The following is a 21,653-nucleotide window of genomic DNA, read 5'->3' on the forward strand; positions in this document are numbered from 1 at the left end:
GCGACTTTGGTGCCACGCGTTATGCGCGCATCCGTTTTACGCTTTGTATGACGTACGGACTAGGCCTACGTCTTTTTCAAAATAATGTCAAAACACTCTGCAAGCCTAACTGCGTGAATGTTTACTTGATCTCCAGCAGATAGCACAATCGGAGACCAAAATTACACCATATCAATTTAATTTAAGCTACAGAAGAGAGTAAAAACACGGATTTAACCGTGATTTTTTAAAGAAAGAAAATGTCGCAAGACATGCCGTAATTTGCTCGATTTTGGTACCCGGTGTCTATTAAGCTCATGCATTGACTTGCACGGTGAATGTTAAAATTGAAATATCTCAAGAACGGAATATCGTATGACGCTGAAACAAACTTTGAAACAAAGCTATTAGATTTCTCTATCTGTTGTTTTTAATTTTGTGTATGTTGAATTCGTGTGTTTTTGCTATCAACTGCCGATAGCTCAAATTTAAATGCGTAGTTGGCTGTCGTCTTTATCTGCTGAACGAGATAAGGAGGCACACCACTGACGTTAAAAGATTTCGCAATCAAAGTGCAACCCGTAAAATAGTCCCCGTAATACGTCGAAATTGAGCTTATTTGTTTCATTTTTCAGCCAATGTGTGTCTGAGATACGTTTCTTTGATGCTAAATTAAACCTGTGATGGTTTTTATGAAATTATTTGCAGAAAAAAATCCAGCCTGTTCAAGCGGACTAATCGCGCAAATCATGTATCGATGTAAAGTTTTCAACAGCTTAGAAATCACGGGATGCGGTAAAAATGTCAAATTGAAGATTGCATCAAATAAAATGATGTTTTCATTTTTGTCTGCTGAGCACCGAATTCCACAGAACTGTGTGCTCCTGATCGAGATATATTGATATTATACAATAGAATTAGGCCTACCGGTGCTATATCTACTGAAGTTCAAATTGAAATTTCAAGCAGTGAAGATTTATTTTAAACCTGTTTATTTCCTGCTTGCTTAAAAAACGTTTATTTTGACCGTCATAATTATTGGAAATGTCTTTGTCTTCAGTAGACAGCACCACTAACACGGCTTTAAAATAATAAGATACCTCGTTGAAGAGACAAAATGACAACATTCATTTAATTTGAATTAGGCATCTCTTCAATAGATAGCAAAAACACGTGGATGCAACAAAATTATAGGCCTATCGAGAGAAAATATCATACCGCTAAAGAAATTTTAATTCGATCTTTAGCAGATAGCACCGCTATTATTACAGCAGTAAAAACGTCGATTTATTTCGTTACAGGAAATAACAAAATGCATTAAATTTTAGCAATCTTTAGTAGATAGCAAAAGAGCAAAATATTGATTGAAATAAACGAAATGCTGTCGTACAAAATTTATAATTTAATAATATTCTGACTTAGGATTGTGAACAAAAGTTTTGCAGTATTGTCATTTTAGAAATTGAGAAAGGTTGAATATATTTTGTTAGGCCTATCTACTGATGATAGCATTTTTTAAACCTAATGAAAATATACAAAAAAAAAAAAAGAACGAAATCGTAAGACTTAGCATGAGACGAGTCAGAAAGATCATTTGGTATATTTTTTATATTTCATGTTTGTTTGGGTGTCTGTCTGTCTGTTTGTTTGTTTATTTGTGTATATCTTCCCAAGATACCATTTACGGTGCGATTTTGCAAATCACCCGTTGCGACATGCATCATCTTCTGTGAACACGCGCGAGCCCACTTACGGCATGCATCATTTACGATCTGCATCATTTTCTCGGAACGCGCCCGTAAACGGCTATCTCCTGAAGATAGCATTGCGGGCCTAATAAAGCATCAGAAAATATTTCACAAATTTAGAAAAAATCTGTTAGGAAAGTTTGTTTTTGATTTGTTTTGTTTATTTGTTTGTTTGTTTTTTTCCGGTATCTACTCAAGATTTTTTTTTTATAAAATACAAAAAGGTAAGAAAGGCTGACAATAGAGGAAAGTTAAAACAAATATTCCTATCGTTTATTCGGCAATTAGGCCAAAAAAATCGGCATTAGGCCGAATGCAAAGCTATAAAGAAATGTTAAAATGACGAAGCTGACCAAAATTGCTATCTTCAGAAGATAGCAAGCAAAATACATGAAAAATAATAATATTCAAAAAAGAAGAAGAAAAAAACATTGCCTAAAGGTCCGTTCATACATACTCACGATATAACGACGTTTCTGATTGGATTTTCGCTCTCTTTTGCTGGTCATAAATACCGTTTATGACCAGTACGCAGGGCATAAACAAGCTGCGTCACGCAGCGTTGGAACCCAATTAACACGATCCACGATTTGCTAGTGTTGCGTACACTCGCATGTCACCGCGCCCATCTCACGCGGAGCGCAAAAGATGACGCGTATCACGCGTTGACTCCCGGCCATTGACCTCATGAGCCGAGCTGCTTCCTGCAAGTATACCCACTCATTTTCTTCCAATTTATGAAGGAAAACGGTATGGATATGTTATTTAAACTTGTAAACCCTTATTATTTTCATCTGTATTGCCTTGCTAAGAATGTTGGGTATGTATGAACAGGGTTCATTCATAGGATTGAGGGCATGATCGCTGTTTATGCCCTCGGCTTTCGCCTCGGGCATAAACAGCGATCATGCTCTCAATCCTATGAATGAACCCCTAATTCATACTACCACCGCATTTGCGATGCGTTGCTTTGCGATGCCGATATATCGATTACTTTTGCCGCAACTCAACGCAACTCGTCGCATTTCCAGGTTAAAATGTATTTAACTTTATTGCGATATCGCAATGCAGTAGATGCGGTGCGACAACGCATCGCATCGCAAAGCAACGCATCGCAGATGCGGTGGTAGTATGAACGAACCTTAACACGCGTTGTAGATGATGATTCAGTACGGCACGAAATGTCAAAACTGCATTGACCGGGGCTGCTCGCTTAGAGAAAAATCGGCATTGGGCCGAATGCAAAGCTATAATAAAGAAATGTTAAAATGACGAAGGTGACAAAAATTGCTATCTTCAGAAGATAGCAAGCAAAAAATATTAAAAAATAATAATTTAATTCGCGCAGTGTAACCGTGCGCGTTTTAGGATTTTTTTCGCTATAGGCCTAGGCCTATCTACTGAAGATAGTATTTAGAATCTCATCCCGATTCATTGCATCTTTCTGCTCTAGAAGTAATGTTTTACATTATTTTCTCTAAATTTTTACTTCATTATGTAGCGGCGAATTTTTTTCTTTCTAATACATCAGTCCCGATTAGAAAGTTTAAAGCGATATTACAGACTCATCACTTTCCGCATCTGACTGTTTTCTATTTTTACCTCTTTTTCTTCCTTTTTTTTAAAAAGAAATAGAGTGGCATATAGGGCAAAATGCATTAAATTTGAGATATCTTTAGCGAATGAAGCAGAAATATATTGATTGAAATATCAACAAAATGCTGTCGTACACAATTTTTAATTTAATAATATTCTGACTTAGGATTGTGAACAAAAGTTTTTTAGTATTGTCATTTTATTTAGTCAATGCTGTTGTTTTGTTTCTCATGCTGGTTTTGCTATTTACTGCAGATTGATCGAATGGTGCGAGCGATTGCGTAAAAAACGCGCGACTTTGGTGCCACGCGTTATGCGCGCATCCGTTTTACGCTTTGTATGACGTACGGACTAGGCCTACGTCTTTTTCAAAATAATGTCAAAACACTCTGCAAGCCTAACTGCTTGAATGTTTACTTGATCTCCAGCAGGTAGCACAATCGGAGACCAAAATTACACCATATCAATTTAATTTAAGCTACAGAAGAGAGTAAAAACACGGATTTAACCGTGATTTTTTAAAGAAAGAAAATGTCGCAAGACATGCCGTAATTTGCTCGATTTTGGTACCCGGTGTCTATTAAGCTCATGCATTGACTTGCACGGTGAATGTTAAAATTGAAATATCTCAAGAACGGAATATCGTATGACGCTGAAACAAACTTTGAAACAAAGCTATTAGATTTCTCTATCTGTTGTTTGTAATTTTGCGTGTTGAATTCGTGTGTTTTTGCTATCAACTGCCGATAGCTCAAATTTAAATGCGTAGTTGGCTGTCGTCTTTATCTGCTGAACGAGATAAGGAGGCACACCACTGACGTTAAAAGATTTCGCAATCAAAGTGCAACCCGTAAAATAGCCCCCGTAATACGTCGAAATTGAGCTTATTTGTTTCATTTTTTCAGCCAATGTGTGTCTGAGATACGTTTCTTTGATGCTAAATTAAACCTGAAAAATGTCAAATTGAAGATTGCATCAAATAAAATGATGTTTTCATTTTTGTCTGCTGAGCACCGAATTCCATAGAACTGTGTGCTCCTGATCGAGATATATTGATATTATACAATAGAATTAGGCCTACCGGTGCCATATCTACTGAAGTTCAAATTGAAATTTCAAGCAGTGAAGATTTATTTTAAACCTGTTTATTTCCTGCTTGCTTAAAAAACGTTTATTTTGACCGTCATAATTATTGGAAATTTCTTTGTCTTCAGTAGACAGCACCACTAACACGGCTTTAAAATAATAAGATACCTCGTTGAAGAGACAAAATGACAACATCCATTTAATTTGAATTAGGCATCTCTTCAATAGATAGCAAAAACACGTGGAAGTAACAAAATTATAGGCCTATCGAGAGAAAATATCATACCGCTAAAGAAATTTTAATTCGATCTTTAGCAGATAGCACCGCTATTATTACAGCAGTAAAAACGTCGATTTATTTCGTTACAGGAAATAACAAAATGCATTAAATTTGAGCAATCTTTAGTAGATAGCAAAAGTGCAAAATATTGATTGAAATAAACGAAATGCTGTCGTACAAAATTTATAATTTAATAATATTCTGACTTAGGATTGTGAACAAAAGTTTTGCAGTATTGTCATTTTAGAAATTGAGAAAGGTTGAATTATATTTTGTTAGGCCTATCTACTGATGATAGCATTTTTTAAACCTAATGAAAATATACAAAAAAAAGAAGGAAATCGTAAGACTTAGCATGAGACGAGTCAGAAAGATCATTTGGTATATTTTTTTAATATTTCATGTTTATTTGGGTGTCTGTCTGTCTGTTTGTTTGTTTGTTTATTTGTGTATATCTTCCCAAGATACCATTTACGGTGCGATTTTGCAAATCACCCGTTGCGACATGCATCATCTTCTGTGAACACGCGCGAGCCCACTTACGGCATGCATCATTTACGATCTGCATCATTTTCTCGGAACGCGCCCGTAAACGGCTATCTCCTGAAGATAGCATTGCGGGCCTAATAAAGCATCAGAAAATATTTCCCAAATTTAGAAAACATCTGTTAGGAAAGTTTGTTTTGATTTGTTTTGATTATTTGTTTGTTTGTTTTTTTCCGGTATCTACTCAAGATTTTTTTTTATACAATACAAAAAGGTAAGAAAGGTTGACAATAGAGGAAAGTTAAAACAAAAATTCCTATCGTTTATTCGGCAATTAGGCCGAAAAAAATCGGCATTAGGCTGAATGCAAAGCTATAAAGAAATGTTAAAATGACGAAGCTGACCAAAATTGCTATCTTCAGAAGATAGCAAGCAAAAAACATGAAAAATAATAATTATTCAAAAAAGAATAAAAAAGGAAAAACATTGCCTAACACGCGTTGTAGATGATGATTCAGTACGGCACGAATGGCAAAACTTCATTGACCGGGGCTGCGCGCTGAGAGAAAAATGTTAAAATGACGAAGCTGACAAAAATTTAGAATCTCATCCCGATTCATTGCATCTGTCTACTCCAGAAGTAATGTTTTACATTATTTTCTCTAAATTCTTACTTCTTACTGAAGTTAGCATTTAGAATCTCATCCCGATTCATCATCTTTCTACTCTAGAAGTAATGTTTTACATTATTTTCTCTAAATGTAGCGGCGATTTTTTTCTTTCTAATACATTAGTTCCGATCTGAAAGTTTAAGGGGTATAGTCCATACAAGATCCCGTCCAACAATTTTTCTTAAACTTCGTACCAATTAACTTTCATCGATATACTTCGAATATCTAAAATAAAAAAGAGGGGTCACCGAGCTCGTTTTTGAGAAACAACCATTTTAAAAAGGCTGTTTTTGGGAAAAATTAGTACAGGCGTCTATGGAAAAATGAAAAATTTAGACATATTTTCGATTATAACCAAAAAACTACCCCAACAATTTTGCTGATTTTTTGATATAATATGCGCACTGATAGGATGTTTCATTAAAGCTAATAAAAAATGGGGGTCACCGAGTTACTTTTTTCACAATTTGAGCAGAAATGGCATATTTTTTGGTTCAAAATACCAGTGCGATATCATAGCGCGTCACTCGCAAAAACTTGTCGCAGCTCATACGCGCTAAATTGTCCGCGTATGCAGGTGATATCGCAAACACCTGCAACATGACAGTGGGGTGATTTTCTTCGGTTTTATTAACCCTCTTGATTCCAAAGTATCCATCACGGTAAGTTATATAGTTTCACTCAATGTGAAGTTCTTCAAAAATCGAAAACCAAAAGTGGTTAAGCCAACAAACAAAATGAGATATTTTTCATGAATCTGTAATTTCAAATTGAATTGAATTTGAACTTAGTCAATACTGCCGTTTTTTCTCGTTGTTTTGCATATTGCAAAAATACTTGTAGGCCTACCTATGACAACTTTAATGACTTATCCTTCACTCCTAGCTATGCAATTTATAAACAATGTTAATTTTTTGCAGGCTATCACTGAATAGGCCTTTAATTATTAACTTAAATATTAGCGAATCCCGTTATTTATCATGTTTAGAATTATTACATCTTCTCTGATATTACTCAAATATCATCTCATTTTAGGCATGTACCCAGCAAACACAAAACATTTTCGACATCATTCGCAAAGGTTAGAAAAAGTTGCAAACGTTTAAATGTCGGGTTATTTAAAGGGTTATAAAGGATATAAAACGTTTTCAAAACACTCAAAAACGTTCTACTGCAAACATTATAACATAATGTTATTTCAGTGTTGACAAAATATTTGGCAAAAACTATTTGCAAAACATAATAACAATTTACAATAACACTTTGAAAACACTTTAGAAATATTATTGTAGTGTGTTTTCATACAAAACGTATTAAAACGTTTGCATAACCTTTATATAACACGACATTTAATTTAGTACTTAAATCAAAACCAAAATGTTTAAAACGTTTTAACGTTTTTTGTGTTTGCTGGGACAACTTGGTTCGATCTACTTATCATTCTCGTTTTATCATTACGTTATAAAGTCAGTTGCACGCGAAGTTAGTCAGATGTGAAAATAGACATTTTATTAACAAAATAAAACTGACTTCATGTGATATATATTTCAAATTACAGAATTTTACCTTAAAATGCTAGCATGCTATTGAAATAATTTCATTATACATGTATTAATAATCAGTAAAATAAGAAACTACTTTAAAATTAATAAGTTATATAATTAATAAGACAAATAAAAAAGGCCGTTTGATACCACCCCTTTTATCTATTTTTTGTAGGCCTACTGTGCCTGTTTAATTGACAGTATCCCTAAGAAAGAAAATATAGACCTAGTTTTATTTATATAATATATAAACCTATAGCCTATATTATTTTTACGTATTATTGATTTCCTCTTGCCCAACCTTTACCAATATTGAGTTTAATTGTGTTACATTACATTACGAAGTAATACACTTTATAGGTAACCAAATGAGAGATGTGTAACGCTAATACCATTTAATTACATCATAATTTTCTTTTCCATGAAATAATACATTTTTTGATTTCTGAAATGGGCTCGCCTTAGTCTACTTAGGCCTAGGTCTATATATTTTTCCCTCATTATTTAATTCTGTCTTCCTTCTCATCTTTCTTACCTTTCCTTCTTCTGTCTTTGTTTTGTTTTCGTTTCCTTTCTTCTTTTTATTCTTTCTCACTTCTTTCTGTGATCTGTTGTTGTTATTTATTTGATTGATTACATTAATTTGGTCAGTTTCCTTTATTCTTAAATTTTCTTTTATTTCACTCTGTCTTTCTTTGTTTATCTTCCTTTTATTCCTTCTCTTTTCTTTCTTTCTTTCTTCCTTTTATAAGTTTTCTTTCTTTCTTTCTTTCTTTCTTTCTTTCTTTCTTTTCTTTCTTTCTTTCTTTCTTTCTTTCTTTCTTTCTTTCTTTCTTTCTTTCTTTCTTTCTTTCTTTCCTTCTTTCTTTCTTTCACTCCTGAACTTTTTTTTTCTTTTTTTATTTCTTTCCTTCTTTGTTTATCTTTCTTTCTTTTACAAAAATCATTGGTAAATGGCGATGAAAACACGGTACTCTCGCGTAGCTGAACTTCATACCAGCGCTTGGCGCACACTCCACGCAGTTTTTAGTTTGACGCGCGCATGGCGGCAAGAACTGCGCGGACAAGATTTCACAGAAATTTCAGTTAGAAACGAGTGCGTACTAGACGCGTGGATTATACCCCTTAAAGCGATATTACAGACTCGTATCACTTTCCGCATCTGACTGTTTCTCTTATTTTCACCTCTTTTTCCCCCTTTTTTCTTATAGCTTGGCATATCTATAGCCTATAGGCTGAATGCCGATTTTTTAATTCGTATCTGCCTGTTTCTCTATATTTAGTGGATAGCACCACTACCCGTAAAAGCCCGTCTACAAGCATAATAGCAGCGACTGTGATGATAGCGATATTCATTTGCGACGACTAAGCCGGTGAAATTTTGTTTATTTAAATAATTCTAAATATTTATACTCTTCCTTACATTTTAGATGAGTTTTATCATTAAATTGGCATAAAAATGTTACATGAAACCCTGAAATGTTTCCGCTTCTCTACCACAAGCACGGGCTACGCGTATCTCTATGGCAGCTCGCGCGCACATAATTATACACATTTCCAACTATCGCTGCAATCTGGTATTATAATAGTGTTATAGCATATAGCACTACTGCCAGAAGCTGTCGTTTATTAATCGTATTTTCATTATTTTACAAAGACCGGTACATTTTGCATTGCTCAAGTTCACATTCAAGAGTGGGTCTGAAGCAAGTCCGCGCGGTAATTTGAAGTCCATCATGAAGAGACCTCGCAGAGGTAACCCGAAAACATCTGGTAAGTTATGGTATTTGGAGCAAACGCGATGAAGGCCAAAGCAAGAGCTCGCAAGAACACGGGCAAGAACAGTGGCGTATATTTCTTTTTTGACATGGGGGGTGGTGTTGGAAAAAAATTCTTGAAATATAGAGAATACGGCACCTTTTGGCGACAAAATAAGCGCGCGAAAAAATTTGCCATTTGGAAGCTAAACTGATGAAATTTTTCGCAAAAGTGGAATGAATTCGTGCGTAGCGCGAAAAAAAGGCTTTGGGGGCTAGGCTAAAATGGCCAACTTATGAGGTTAATTTGGTCAGAAACCCACATATAGGGCCTACAGGCGTCAGCATTGGGGCCGATGATTGTATGGACCACCCCCTGGTAAAATATTGGGGGAGCTATAATAATTTGGCTGATGAAAATGCTAAATGTAATGTATGAATTCTGCTTTTCCAACTTTTCTCAAATTTTCTGTTTTTATAAACCCACCGCGCACCGCTACACACGTAGGCTTTAGTATAGATAGCGGGAAAATTCAAACGTCAAAATAATACCAAATTTCCTGATAAATGTATGAATTAGGCCTATTTATTGTATAATTTTATTAGCACGCAAATGCTATCTTCAGCAATAAAGCATGAAACTTCAACGCATAACAAAATACTTTCCTAACACGCATTTGATGGACACGCGTTCAAAGAAGATGATGAAGATGCTATTAAAAATGTTAATGAATCAATTGATCTATTTCAATAAAGGTCTGACGCGCTCAAACAATCATGAAACATTATAAATATACCAAATTACGTTCCTAACATGTTATGTGTTCTGTTAAATTTATTCATTATTTTCTGTATTATTTTCTTTAATGCTATATCTTCAGTAGATAGCAATAAAGCGTGAAACATCGATTATAGCAAAAGACTTTCCAAATACAAGGTGTCCCATAAAAAGGTTACAGGTAGAAAATGAACTGCATTTTGTGATGGTACAACAAAACAATGCCACTTTTTTCAGGTATTATTTATCCATCCTTCATGTGTCTGCTAAGATTCAACTCCTTATCTTAAAAACAACTTAAAGGGGCATTTCGTGATCCACAGCCTCATCCCCCCACTTTTCTCAAAAAAAGTTGAGATTTTTATATCACTGGAAACATCTGGCTTCATAATGTTTATGTACAAAATATTTCTTGCAGATTAATTCGTTTTGCAAAATATCGTGAAATTTGAATTTCGTTCTGGTGCACCAGAACGAAATTACAACGCATTGTCTAAGGAGCAGTGTAATACACATAATCATGCATAACTCGCAAACGCAAAATCGGAATCAACTGAAATTTCGGGAATAGGCTTTTTTCGTGGATATGTACTGAAAAATGTCATAAAAGAGGATGCTAGGATCACGAAATCCTCCTTTAACTTATGGGCACAAGTTGTCGGGGGTTTCAAGAGTGACTAATCATCAAAACATCGCACAACGAAAGTTGAACACAAGCACAACTTTGTTTTCATATTTTTTCTTTATTACTTTTTATTTTTCTCTTATTTTGAACTTATTGCACAAAAGAAACATGGGCCCTTTTGAAAAATTGAATATTGTACACTGAAAATAAATCAGTTTCAGTGCTTCTTGACTTTTGGTGGTAACAAATTAAGGAAGATGGTCATTAGAGAAGAACACGTTTTTGGTGAAGGTATTTCTGCACGCTGTATCTCCTGTTATCAACATAGGCTAGTAAATTAATCTTTTGGATTTAAGCCTTGTTTGGATTTTGTTGAGTTGAAATCGCTGCCGTGTTAAATGTTATATACTGTATCAATATTATACATGTCTGACTGAACTTTTGAAATAAAACGGATTAAAAGTTTTATTCTCTGTTTAAAATACCGCATCTGTCACTTTCCGAATTTGTAATTATATATTTCTTATGATACTCGAGAATATAATAAGTCTCATATTATGGTTTGTTTTTATCATGCAATGATTTCATTATTGTTATAATAAGCATTTTCTCATTATTCATCATAAATTATGCAGGGGCAGATAATCCTCTGGCAGGGCAGGTTTTCTTTCTTGATTTGCGCGGTTTCCGTGGTACCCGCAGCCTTCAGTCAGATGTGGTCTCACTCGGCGGACGAGTAGAAGGGTTCCTGAGCAAGGAAGTTAGCTGTGTCATTACCAATCGAAACGACAGAAGGGTATCGTTTGGGTAATGTGTATAACTGTTTTAGTTGAAATGTGTTATTGAAATAATTATACCCCACCCATTTTTGTTGTGTTTCCAGACATTGTAGCCAAACATTTCACTAGGCTAATTTTTTCCAACAATATTCAAGCCTATGTTGTTTTGTTGCTTTGAACTTTGCAGCAACCTGTGAACATTCGCATATTCAATTGGCAAATTCTGGATCGTTAATGTATTAAGAATATAGGTCCGACCGACCGATCCCTGCGGCACGCCGCTCAATACATCTACACGACTCAGCATCCAGGCTCAGTATTTCTCTTCTTGGGAGAAGGCTTCAATTTAACTGACTATTTTCCATCAAACACTGTCAAACGCATAAACATGATAAGTGATTGGTCAGTCTTGTGCGGAACGGAATCGAAGGCCGTCTGGTTTTGTCAATAAAATATGAAATCAACTTTTATGCGGAACGGAATCGAAGGTCTTCTGGTTAGGTATATACTATAGTCAAGAAATAAAACAAACCCCATTTCCATGCATTATTGTGGTTTGCAATTTCACACTGATTATTTCAGTCACGACTTCCCTTAGTGAATCCACACTGATTTCTGCCAGTAGTCATTTGGTTGGAAGTTCAGGCTATCAAGCTGACTGATGGTCTATAATTTCAAGATTTTGATTCTGGACCCTTGGTATTGACTTCAGCAAAATCAATTTTTCATCAGTCAGATAAATATATTTCCGCACACAACCCTCACCGCACCCCAACCCTAACCCCAACCCCGGAACCACCTTCACACCCACACCAATGAGTATATATAATCTCTTAGCTCCTTCAAAGGCGTGCCATGTTTTGGAAAGAGCACTTTTCAATTGACAATATTTACAAAGACGGATCCAATTGTAAGATGATGTAGTTTTATGGCTATAGGGCTAGCCCTAGGCCTATATGACATTCACATACACCCAAACCACACACACTAACATTGACATTGAAATGTTACATCAAAAAAACAACCTGGAACTGAGTGGAAAAGCGAATTCAATTCGCATGCCAGAAGTTCTTTAAGACATAATGCATGCACCGCCACTCAGGCACCCCGACTAGCCGCCACACCTTCACCAACACCACCCCTACCAACCCACCCCTACCAACCCACCCACCCCAGCAACATTCACACCGATCATATAGGCCTGAATATGGTTGGTATAGCCTACCCATTTTGCGAAATTTTGTCTAAAATGTTTCGTAGAATAAAAACTTATTTATCAATTTCCAAATCGATATACCTGTACCGTTCGTTCCGGGTTTCCGTTTTCGATATGACAACGATTGATTTATTCGTCATATTCATCATTATGATTATTATATTCAATATTATATATCGATTATCGACAACTCCTGTCAACCATCCACAATAGTAGCGTTATATAGCTGTCAAACAGTATAGGTCCTATACATGTATTATATTGCGCGCATTTTGTATAATGTCAACGGATATTCTCAATTAGTTATAATTAAAATGGCATTAATGAGTATGACGTTGTCTTTCAGGTCATCAAGTGACAAATCGTTTTGGGTAAGTAGAATTATCAAGTCTATAAATACAGTTTAGGCCTATATATTTTAATATGTCAAAAGGTTTTCTCATGTCCTTATATTCTGCCATAGCCGTTAACATGCCCTTCTGACATGTTCTCTCCGTATTGTAAATTTGCAATGTATAGGCCTAGTGATTTCCATCAGCAAATGCAAAGTTTGATAATTTGAATGACCAGCACTTAGGGTGGCTGACCTTTTCTTCGGAAGGGGGAGGGTGTCCCAAATATACTGGGGGGGGGGGCATAATTGTTTGGAAAGTAAAATATGAGGGGGTCCTAAAATTTGTATGACCAAAATGTAGGGAGTCACAAGATGACCACAGATAGTGTTTATTTTATTCAAAAAGACTGATTTCAATACAATTTTAGCCTCGGTGGTGGTGGTGGTGGTGTGTGTGTGGGGGGGGGGTCATAAAATTTTGTTGCGCAATTTTATTGATGCTGACTTTTTGTAAATTTGGGACCCCTCCCCTTCCGAAGAAAAAAATCAGGATGTCGAAATACATGTGCCGAAAATCATTATGATATGATATTATACATTTTTACCATCACAGGCTCGTCAGTCACGTGGAAGAGCTGTGGTGAACCGGGAACGACAAAGAACGTCCAGGGTAAGAATTTGTTTCGTTTGAAATTTGAACTGAACATTAAACTGCATGCACGAATACAAATCTAGAACAATCAGTAAACAAGCAAAACGATGATACCGATGAAATAAACCTCGACGTTATTTATTTGCTTGATTTAACTCTATGCATGTATCATTTTATTATTTAAGCATGAAAGTAGAAATCAATTTTGAATTAATATTGTCTTGGTTTGTGATCCACAGAGCAATAGTAAAGTGGATGTGTTGGAAACAGCTTCTGCGTTGGGAATTCAAATCAAACATGTCAAGTGTATCCTTTACGTCGACGATACATTCGTCAAATCCGAATCATAAGTATAGTAAAATGACAAATGAATATCATGTTATGTTAGCCACCACAAATGACAAGCTAGTAAAAATATCTGGTGTCGAAAGACTTCAAGAGAATATGTTGCCACCTACCTCGGTATACGTTACGTCGATGATACATTGATACATTGATACAAGATTCGTGATTCTATGATCTATGTGCCTGATTCGAAATCTTATTTACCAAGCAGTTAATTTGGATATGGTTGGATTACTTTAAGGCCTGTTGCATCATGTTTTGTTAATTTTTGACTCAGTCTGGTACAAGATGAGATCCGGGGTTAGCAGAGGGACCGAAAATGTACAATTTTTGGATTTAAATCAGTTTTGGTCTCAACCCAACTATTTTAATTTCATAGTTATTATTTAACGGGTTATGGACTTCGATTACACGCCAAAGACTTCCAACTAATTCCGAACAGGGTAATGTATGTCTGGTTCTCAAGATTATGTACACCATACATTTTAAATCACATATGTTCCAAAATGGGGTGAAAGTGTCCTCCAGGAGGACACTTCGTCCTTGAACTTCTCAAAAAAAGTTCCTGAAAATTCCGACACAAACATTTTGGAGAACTATTACAAATTCATCAGAGTGACCAAAGATCATTTTACATTGTTCCTTTTAAGATTGTCAAGGATGTTCATGAAAGGAAATTAATGAGTTGCGTTGGATCACCGGCGCTTTCGTTTGATTGTGTTGTGAATATTACGGTATTTGTCTCATGTTAAGCTGAGTGTTCCTTAACTGGAATCAAATCTCTAGTGGTACTGGAATGGATTGATAACATCAAAAAGGAGCAGTTGAGGAGAAATAACACTTCGTCTTCCGGAAGTCGTCTACCCAAACGACAGTTGCGTGGTCAGTGCAAGAAAGTGGAAAACGCGTTGTGGTAAGAATGTGTTTCTGTACAGAAATGACACACAAATAATGATGGGAAACATTCAGTATTTGAATAAATAAAACAATAACTAAATGAATTTGAACATGACTATATGGCCTAAAGGATTGGGATTGCTTGGAGCATATGAGAGGTATTGTTTTGGGTAATAATAGATATGACCAGAAAGTATAAACCTATGGGATAGGTTGAGATTGTTGAGTTCTTCCAGAATTGCATAAAAAGGTTACACGCTGACTTAGCGAATATAATTAATTTATAAACTGTATTAAGGGGGTACTACACTCCTTGATAAATTTGTTTCTATTTTTGCATTTTTCTCAAAAACTAGTAAAACACTGGTAACAAAAGTTATGTATATTATAGGGACAAGGAATCCAATTACTACACTGGAATTTCAGTGACCTAAGACAAGCGGTTCGTTATTTGTGATAAGAAATAAGGTACCGCTAGGATGTACCTCATTTCCTATCATTATATACTGAACCGCTTGTCTTGAGTCACTGAAATTTCAGTGTAGTAATTGGATTCCTTGCCCATACATAACTTTTGTTACAAATGTGTTATTATTTTTTTAGAAAAATGCAAAAATGGTCACAAATTTATCACAGGGGTGTAGTACCCCCCTAAACTAACAAAACAAGTTTTCATTATCATGCGGATTATGTTAACATCTCTTGTTTTATTATCTTTTCAAAACAGTAAATGCAAGCAAGCATGCCCACAAATCGATTTCATCACCAAAGTTGGCATCTGTCCGTTTGACGACGCATCAATTTCTCAACCCATGCAGACGCGTGCGGCAACACAACGCATGCAAAGGACACGCGTTGCTTCAAAACCAAAACTGACTAAAACGGTACCACAGGCATGTAATGGGCAACGAACAACAAAAGGATTCTGTGTGCTCTGCAATATCAGGTGATTTTTAACATCTTATATTTTAGACTAGATACGACCTTACATGACGCCGTTTAAAGCCTTAATCAGAAATTGGTCGTGAACGTAACATCTTCTTTGCCATTTTGTTCTACAGAGAACCACAAAATAAATACAGTATTATGCTGAAAATTCTAGTTGATTCTGACATTCCGTTTTCATTTTATGAGCATTTCAGTTCCCATAGGCACCTAAGACGATTCGTTTCACATGCACTGTGTTGAATTTTCTAAATCCGGATTCAAAAAAAAAAAAAAAAAAATTAATCTGCAGATTTTTTGTGGCGAACATTATTACTACAATGGGACTGGTTAACCAGGCAATGGAAAGTCTACTTTGTTAGCGAGATTCACTTATCATGCTTATCTAAATCTAATACCAATCAGTATTCCTGAAACTAAAACCCATTGTGTATTTCACTTTCTCTGTTTTGTTTTAAAGTTTCAAGATCATTCAGAGTCATGTTCGAACAATTCAGCATCAACTTTTTGCCAATTATTGGCAAAATTACGCAAGTCTGGTCCATAATGCGGCGGCAGGTGCCGATATCAGCGCCTTCCTGAGAGAGTTACGAAAACCGGTCAGTAAATACCGTAGAATTCCATCTATAAGCATAACGCCTCTGAAATGAGTGAAGAGACAAAAGATATATAGATACTCTCCACAAAATCATTATTTTGAGTTCGAGCAACTAGCTATATTACTGATAAAGGCGGCTGTACGAATATTCTAAGACCGATGTATTCTGAGACCATAATACGGTCTTATGGTCTCAGGGTGTATTGTTATGTTTTTGTGGAGTTTGTCTGCCCTTCGTCTCTTTCGTCCAAAAACACTCATTAGAGGCATGCCTGTGGAAAACAGTATATTTTATACCAATCATGGAGCGTTAACCACTCATATATTTATGATATTTTTCGAAGTGCTCGATTCATCTTCACAGATTAATCAAACAATAATGGGCAATAATGTCGTTTTACCACTTTTCGCACTTCCCGTGGATGTTTAGTGATCTTAGGCTTATCCAAACAGATTTGATCGTACACTAATTGCGTCATAGTACGCATTTATACAGTCCCTCTCTTCTGGCAGCATAAACCACACATTTTTATGCAGAGCAACTTTTAAAATCGCTTGTAGATCTTTTACGATAGGCCTGAATGAAAAATGTCAAATAGGGAAATAAGAGAAAATTACATCGTTGATTTACAGATTTAGATACAGGATTTCATAAATCTAACTTATTTTTTTTCCTTTGGTGTCACAGAGTCGAGGGTCTAGCATCCTAAAATCAAAGACGAAGAGTTTATCAACGCGTCAACATGTGAAAACTCCTGTTAGCAGCAGAAGGCGGACTTATGCCAACAGCCGTAATGGAAAGATTTCTTCTTCATCATCATCGTCGTCGTCATCATCGTCGTCGTCATCATCGTCGTCGTCATCGTCGTCGTCATCGTCGTCGTCTCTATCACCAACACCGATCAAGCTTATACGAGCACAGAAGCGTGAGTTGCGGAAGCGACTGCAGAGAAAATTATCTTTCTCTGGTTATGACGATGACCCGATTGAATCAAAGTAAGTGTCCAGCAAATCATAGAGAATGCTCACTCCTTACTACATCTACAGCCGTGTCAATATTTGCATCAGTATAATATAATTATTTTCTCTATAATATAGCAGCCATCAGGAAAAGGCGGCCCAAATAAAGATTGTGTAAAAATTGATGATGTTAATGAGAACATTAAATTTACATAACAAATTACTAAAACCCATAGGCAGCCGAAAATTACTTGTTCCTCTCGGTTTTCTTCATTCACAGATATTAACAGGTTCAAGGACAGGAGTTGCATCTAAATCGCCTAAACCAGTTCCTATTGTGGCCACGCCAACGAAAAGAAAATTTGAATCTGGCGGGAGTTACAATGAAATATCTAGTCGGCGCCCCGTCAGAGGGGGCCGTGCATTGACAACGAAATGTACTGGATCTCCTAAAGAAGAGCCCCGAAGTAAAAGAGCTCGCCGCGCTTCAGTTGTGATCGAGGTGATTAAACCTATAATATTTGTTTTTAATTAATACTTAAAAAATAATATTTAATGAATTTCATTATCAGGCATTCCCGTCTGGACAATTTTTTAAATCGAACAAATTTGTTGCAGTAACAGATTTATGCATTATACCATTTGATACTGAGGAAAAAGCTGAAATAATTATTATATCGCTGACGTTTTACAGGGTCGGCGGACTGCAATTTCAAACAAGAAGACAACTGGTTCATCGAAACGTCAACACGCTAAAACGTCAGAGATCAGCAGAAGAAACTTTGTTAACCGCAGCAGTCGCAGAAAATCGACTTTAAAAACCCCAGTCACCTCGGCAGCTCCAATTGAATGGTCTCCATCACCTACACCGAACAAAATAAGACGAGCAGAGAAAAACGAGCTGCGAAAGAGACTGGAACAAGTTCAGAAAAGGTTGTCATTCTCCGGTTTTGACGACGATCGAATTGAATCAAACGTAAGAATATATCCCAAAAATGATTCTGAGAATATAATATCAAGTGCTCTGCGTGCCAGCCATAACTTCAACATAAAAAGTCCAAGTTTTGAGATATTTTTTCAAAATTTCAAAAGCTTTATATCTTAAGAACCACTGAACCAATTTTTGTTTGCACTCATTTTAATGCATTTTTCATGCTGATTCCAAATATTGCCATAATAATGTACAATTCTGACATTTTTGAATTGTCAAAAAAAAAAAAAGAAAAACAATTTTTCGTCTGCAGACACCCGGGTTAAAGGCTAAATATAGGCCTATATGCAAAGAAGGATGCTTCAGTATTTTATCATTTTAAACAAAAGAAACATTAACATTACATCAATAACAACATTATAATGAGAATAAAATCATCATGAACGTAGGCTCATATGATCTTCATGTTTTCAGTTTTCCATGCTGTAGTGTAATGGACGTGGTGAGAATAAACAAAGAGACAAATCATAATTAGTCTTACATTATACTAAAATGTCGGAACTAATACAATTTTTGTCTTCTTCACTTTATCCAGATTTTGACGAGTTCAAGGAGAAGACGTATCACATCACCCAATTTGACCACGCCAAAGAAAAGAAAACTTGAATCTCGCGGGAGTTACACTGAAATTCTGCCATCTAGTTCGCATCATGCCAGAGGGAGCCGTGCACTGACAAGGAAACGTACTGCATCGCCGAAAGAAAAGCCAAAGAGTAAAAGAGCTCGTGTAATCCAGGTACATAAATATTGCAGGTTTGCTCTATAATTGCGTCAAAACAAATCCATTGCCTAAATTTCGGCATTTGGGGCAAGAATTTCTGCCAAATTGCCACTATTTCGGCAACGGGCCCATCTGCAGTGAAATTATTTATGCAGTGGTGGCTTGTAACTTGAATTTGCAGTTGGATATCTCCATTATGCTTCCATGCAGTTGTGCAGTGTGCTCGGAGGTGTCGTCATTTGCCACGGCCAAGACAAAAAGAGCACGGGCAGAGAGAGGGAGATGAGAGATGGTGTGTGTGAGATGGATGGGGAGAGAAGGCGAGGGAGAGGGGGAGGGAGAGAGCCAGGGGGTAAAGAGAGAAGGGGAGTGAGATGAAGACGAAGCTGAGAGAGCGAGAGGAGTCGGAGAAAGATGGAGGAGCTTTACAGTATGAGATAGGAAGAGTCTTTTTAGTGTACTAAATTACAGTGTAACAATACATTATTTTCTTTTTATCATGTAGGATCTTATGACGCGTCTGGACGATGTCAAAGCAAGCAGACCAGACACACCTCCATTATCCGTCCCGGTACGAGACAAGAAACCCATCAAGACACGTCCTCGTCGTCCACGACGGACATGTGGGGAATACCAACGGAAACGTTCAACTGGAGGGACGGGGGTACCAAAAACGGTTCAGCAGGTTGCACGACAACTGAAGAGAGAATTAGCAGTGTCCACGCCTGTGATTAGTACTATGAGCCTTCGGAATGGAAAGATGAAATTCTCACAATCATAATCAAATATTTCGAAAGATCAAACTTAGGCAAATAAATATGACCATAGATTTCAAAAACACCATGCAATTAATATTGCATACAGTATCAATATGTATCACATGTAAATAGCAGTTATAATATTTTATTTATAATTAATTTATATCAGATATAAGAGTATTTTATCAAATAAAATTGTTTGACATATTTACCTATACAATTTTTTTAATGACTCGCATTGTTTAGGCCGAATTAATTTCCTCCTGTTGACGTACGTATCGTAAGCCATATCTATCAGCGGAGTGGGCCCAGTCGACATGTACACTGCAAAAACAGCGTCTAGATATTAAACACCATTCTAGACACCATCTTGTCCTCGATTTGTAAACATGTTTAAAATGCTAAAAATGCTTAGGAATTTGATGCTTTGTGTTTAGATATTTGATGTTTTGAAATTTGACATTGGTGTTTAGATTTTACACGTGTTTACAAATCGAGGACAAAAAATATTCAATCTCTAGACACAGTTTTTGCAGTGTAAATCTGACTCTGAGAGTCTAGCCAAGATAATGCAACAAGTGGGTGATAAAGGAAGGAAGGAAGGAAGGAAGGAAGATATAAACAAACAGAATGAATAATGAGAGCGAGAGGGAGAGAGGGGTGAGAGAGACGGGGTGGGATGGGGAGCAATCAACATTGACATGGTATTCTTCCGGGTATTCTCACTATTCTGCGCGTTTTTATACCTCTTCAGATCTGCTGCAACCAGCATATAGACCGCAACCAGCATAATACAAGCTGTATCAAAATGATTGGTACCGTTATATATGAGTCTGATACATCAATATTCAACATAATAGATCCACATAATTTGTATAACAAATCATATGTTGTATTTGGAAGAGGCAAGTTTTTCCATAAACATCAAAATTAATGGGTACCAATCATTTTGATACAACCTAACCTGTATACCCATTCTGTCAATTTTAGCTAATTTTATACTGGGATATTTGTTTAATTTTCCAGCAAATTTCCCAGTAAAATTAACCAAAAATGGGTAATCAAATCACCGTTGCCATGGAAACTGCCTTCTCTTTTAATTCTCATAAGCCTTGTAATAATAATATAAAGTGAAATGAAAACTTTTTTTTACTAACGATAAGAAAGGTCAATTTTTTTGCCAAAATGCCCAAAATCACTAAAAACGTGCATTTTAAGCCTTACTCATGAATTGCAAGATGTCATAGGTTAATAACCATAGGTCACAGAAACATGTTGTGATCGACTTTTGTGATCCACACATCCATCTCAGTACATCATTGATACAGGCTACTTTTCATGACGCATAAATCGTTTTTAAAAACATTCCCACAAAAATCACTACAAAATTACATTTTCACCCATAAATCCAATGAATTGAAACAAGTGATATATTTGTTCAACTTCATAGAAATTAAATATGTATTCTGCACAGTGAGCACCAAATGTGACCAGATCTGATCTAATCAGGCTAAAGTCGGCAAGAATGAAACCGATAATAGGCCCCTAGGGGCCTATATTATAGGCCTAGGCAAATAGTGAGGAGAAAAACTAATAAACAAACAAACAAACAAACAAAAAACATAAGAAAATAAAGAAAATGGACATAAAAGGTTCATAACTTTGCAGCCAAGTATAATTCAAGAGACTGGGGATTCAAGAACAGTAGGTATACGGACTGTTGATATTAGACCTCACCCAACCATGCCAACGTTGGGTAATAGTTGCCCATGGTTTTTTTCTTCAGTGTGTAGGCTGTGTGGTGGAACTTTTCACTTACAGCCCCTTTATTATTTTCTTCTAGGGGCTGGGCCTACACTCTTTCTCTGATTGTGATGATGTAAAGGTAAAGGAGACGACCCTGTATA

General features: G+C 36.1%; 2 protein-coding genes and 1 long non-coding RNA gene across 3 annotated transcripts; all 3 read left to right on the forward strand.

The window, feature by feature from the left end:
- Nucleotides 1-12,815: 12,815 nt before the first annotated feature.
- Nucleotides 12,816-14,793, forward strand: LOC140147348 (uncharacterized). The gene is made up of 4 exons (XM_072169126.1): nucleotides 12,816-12,916; nucleotides 13,493-13,549; nucleotides 13,771-13,837; nucleotides 14,663-14,793. The coding sequence occupies exons 1-4, from the start codon at nucleotides 12,860-12,862 to the stop codon at nucleotides 14,791-14,793; spliced, it is 312 nt and encodes a 103-aa protein (XP_072025227.1). The 5' UTR covers nucleotides 12,816-12,859.
- Nucleotides 14,794-15,505: 712 nt separating this feature from the next.
- LOC140147724 (uncharacterized) lies at nucleotides 15,506-17,116 on the forward strand. Its single transcript, XR_011858397.1, has 3 exons — nucleotides 15,506-15,719; nucleotides 16,179-16,317; nucleotides 17,005-17,116. It is a non-coding gene; the product is annotated as an uncharacterized lncRNA (long non-coding RNA).
- Nucleotides 17,117-17,293: 177 nt separating this feature from the next.
- LOC140147349 (uncharacterized) lies at nucleotides 17,294-19,886 on the forward strand. The gene is made up of 5 exons (XM_072169127.1): nucleotides 17,294-17,312; nucleotides 17,567-17,778; nucleotides 17,971-18,252; nucleotides 18,803-19,003; nucleotides 19,494-19,886. Exons 1-5 carry the CDS (start codon nucleotides 17,294-17,296, stop codon nucleotides 19,767-19,769), a joined length of 990 nt encoding a protein of 329 aa, XP_072025228.1. The 3' UTR covers nucleotides 19,770-19,886.
- The last annotated feature ends 1,767 nt before the right edge of the window (nucleotides 19,887-21,653 follow it).

Source organism: Amphiura filiformis, chromosome 3 (genome assembly GCF_039555335.1).
Source record: "Amphiura filiformis chromosome 3, Afil_fr2py, whole genome shotgun sequence".
NCBI classification, from domain to species: domain Eukaryota; kingdom Metazoa; phylum Echinodermata; class Ophiuroidea; order Amphilepidida; family Amphiuridae; genus Amphiura; species Amphiura filiformis.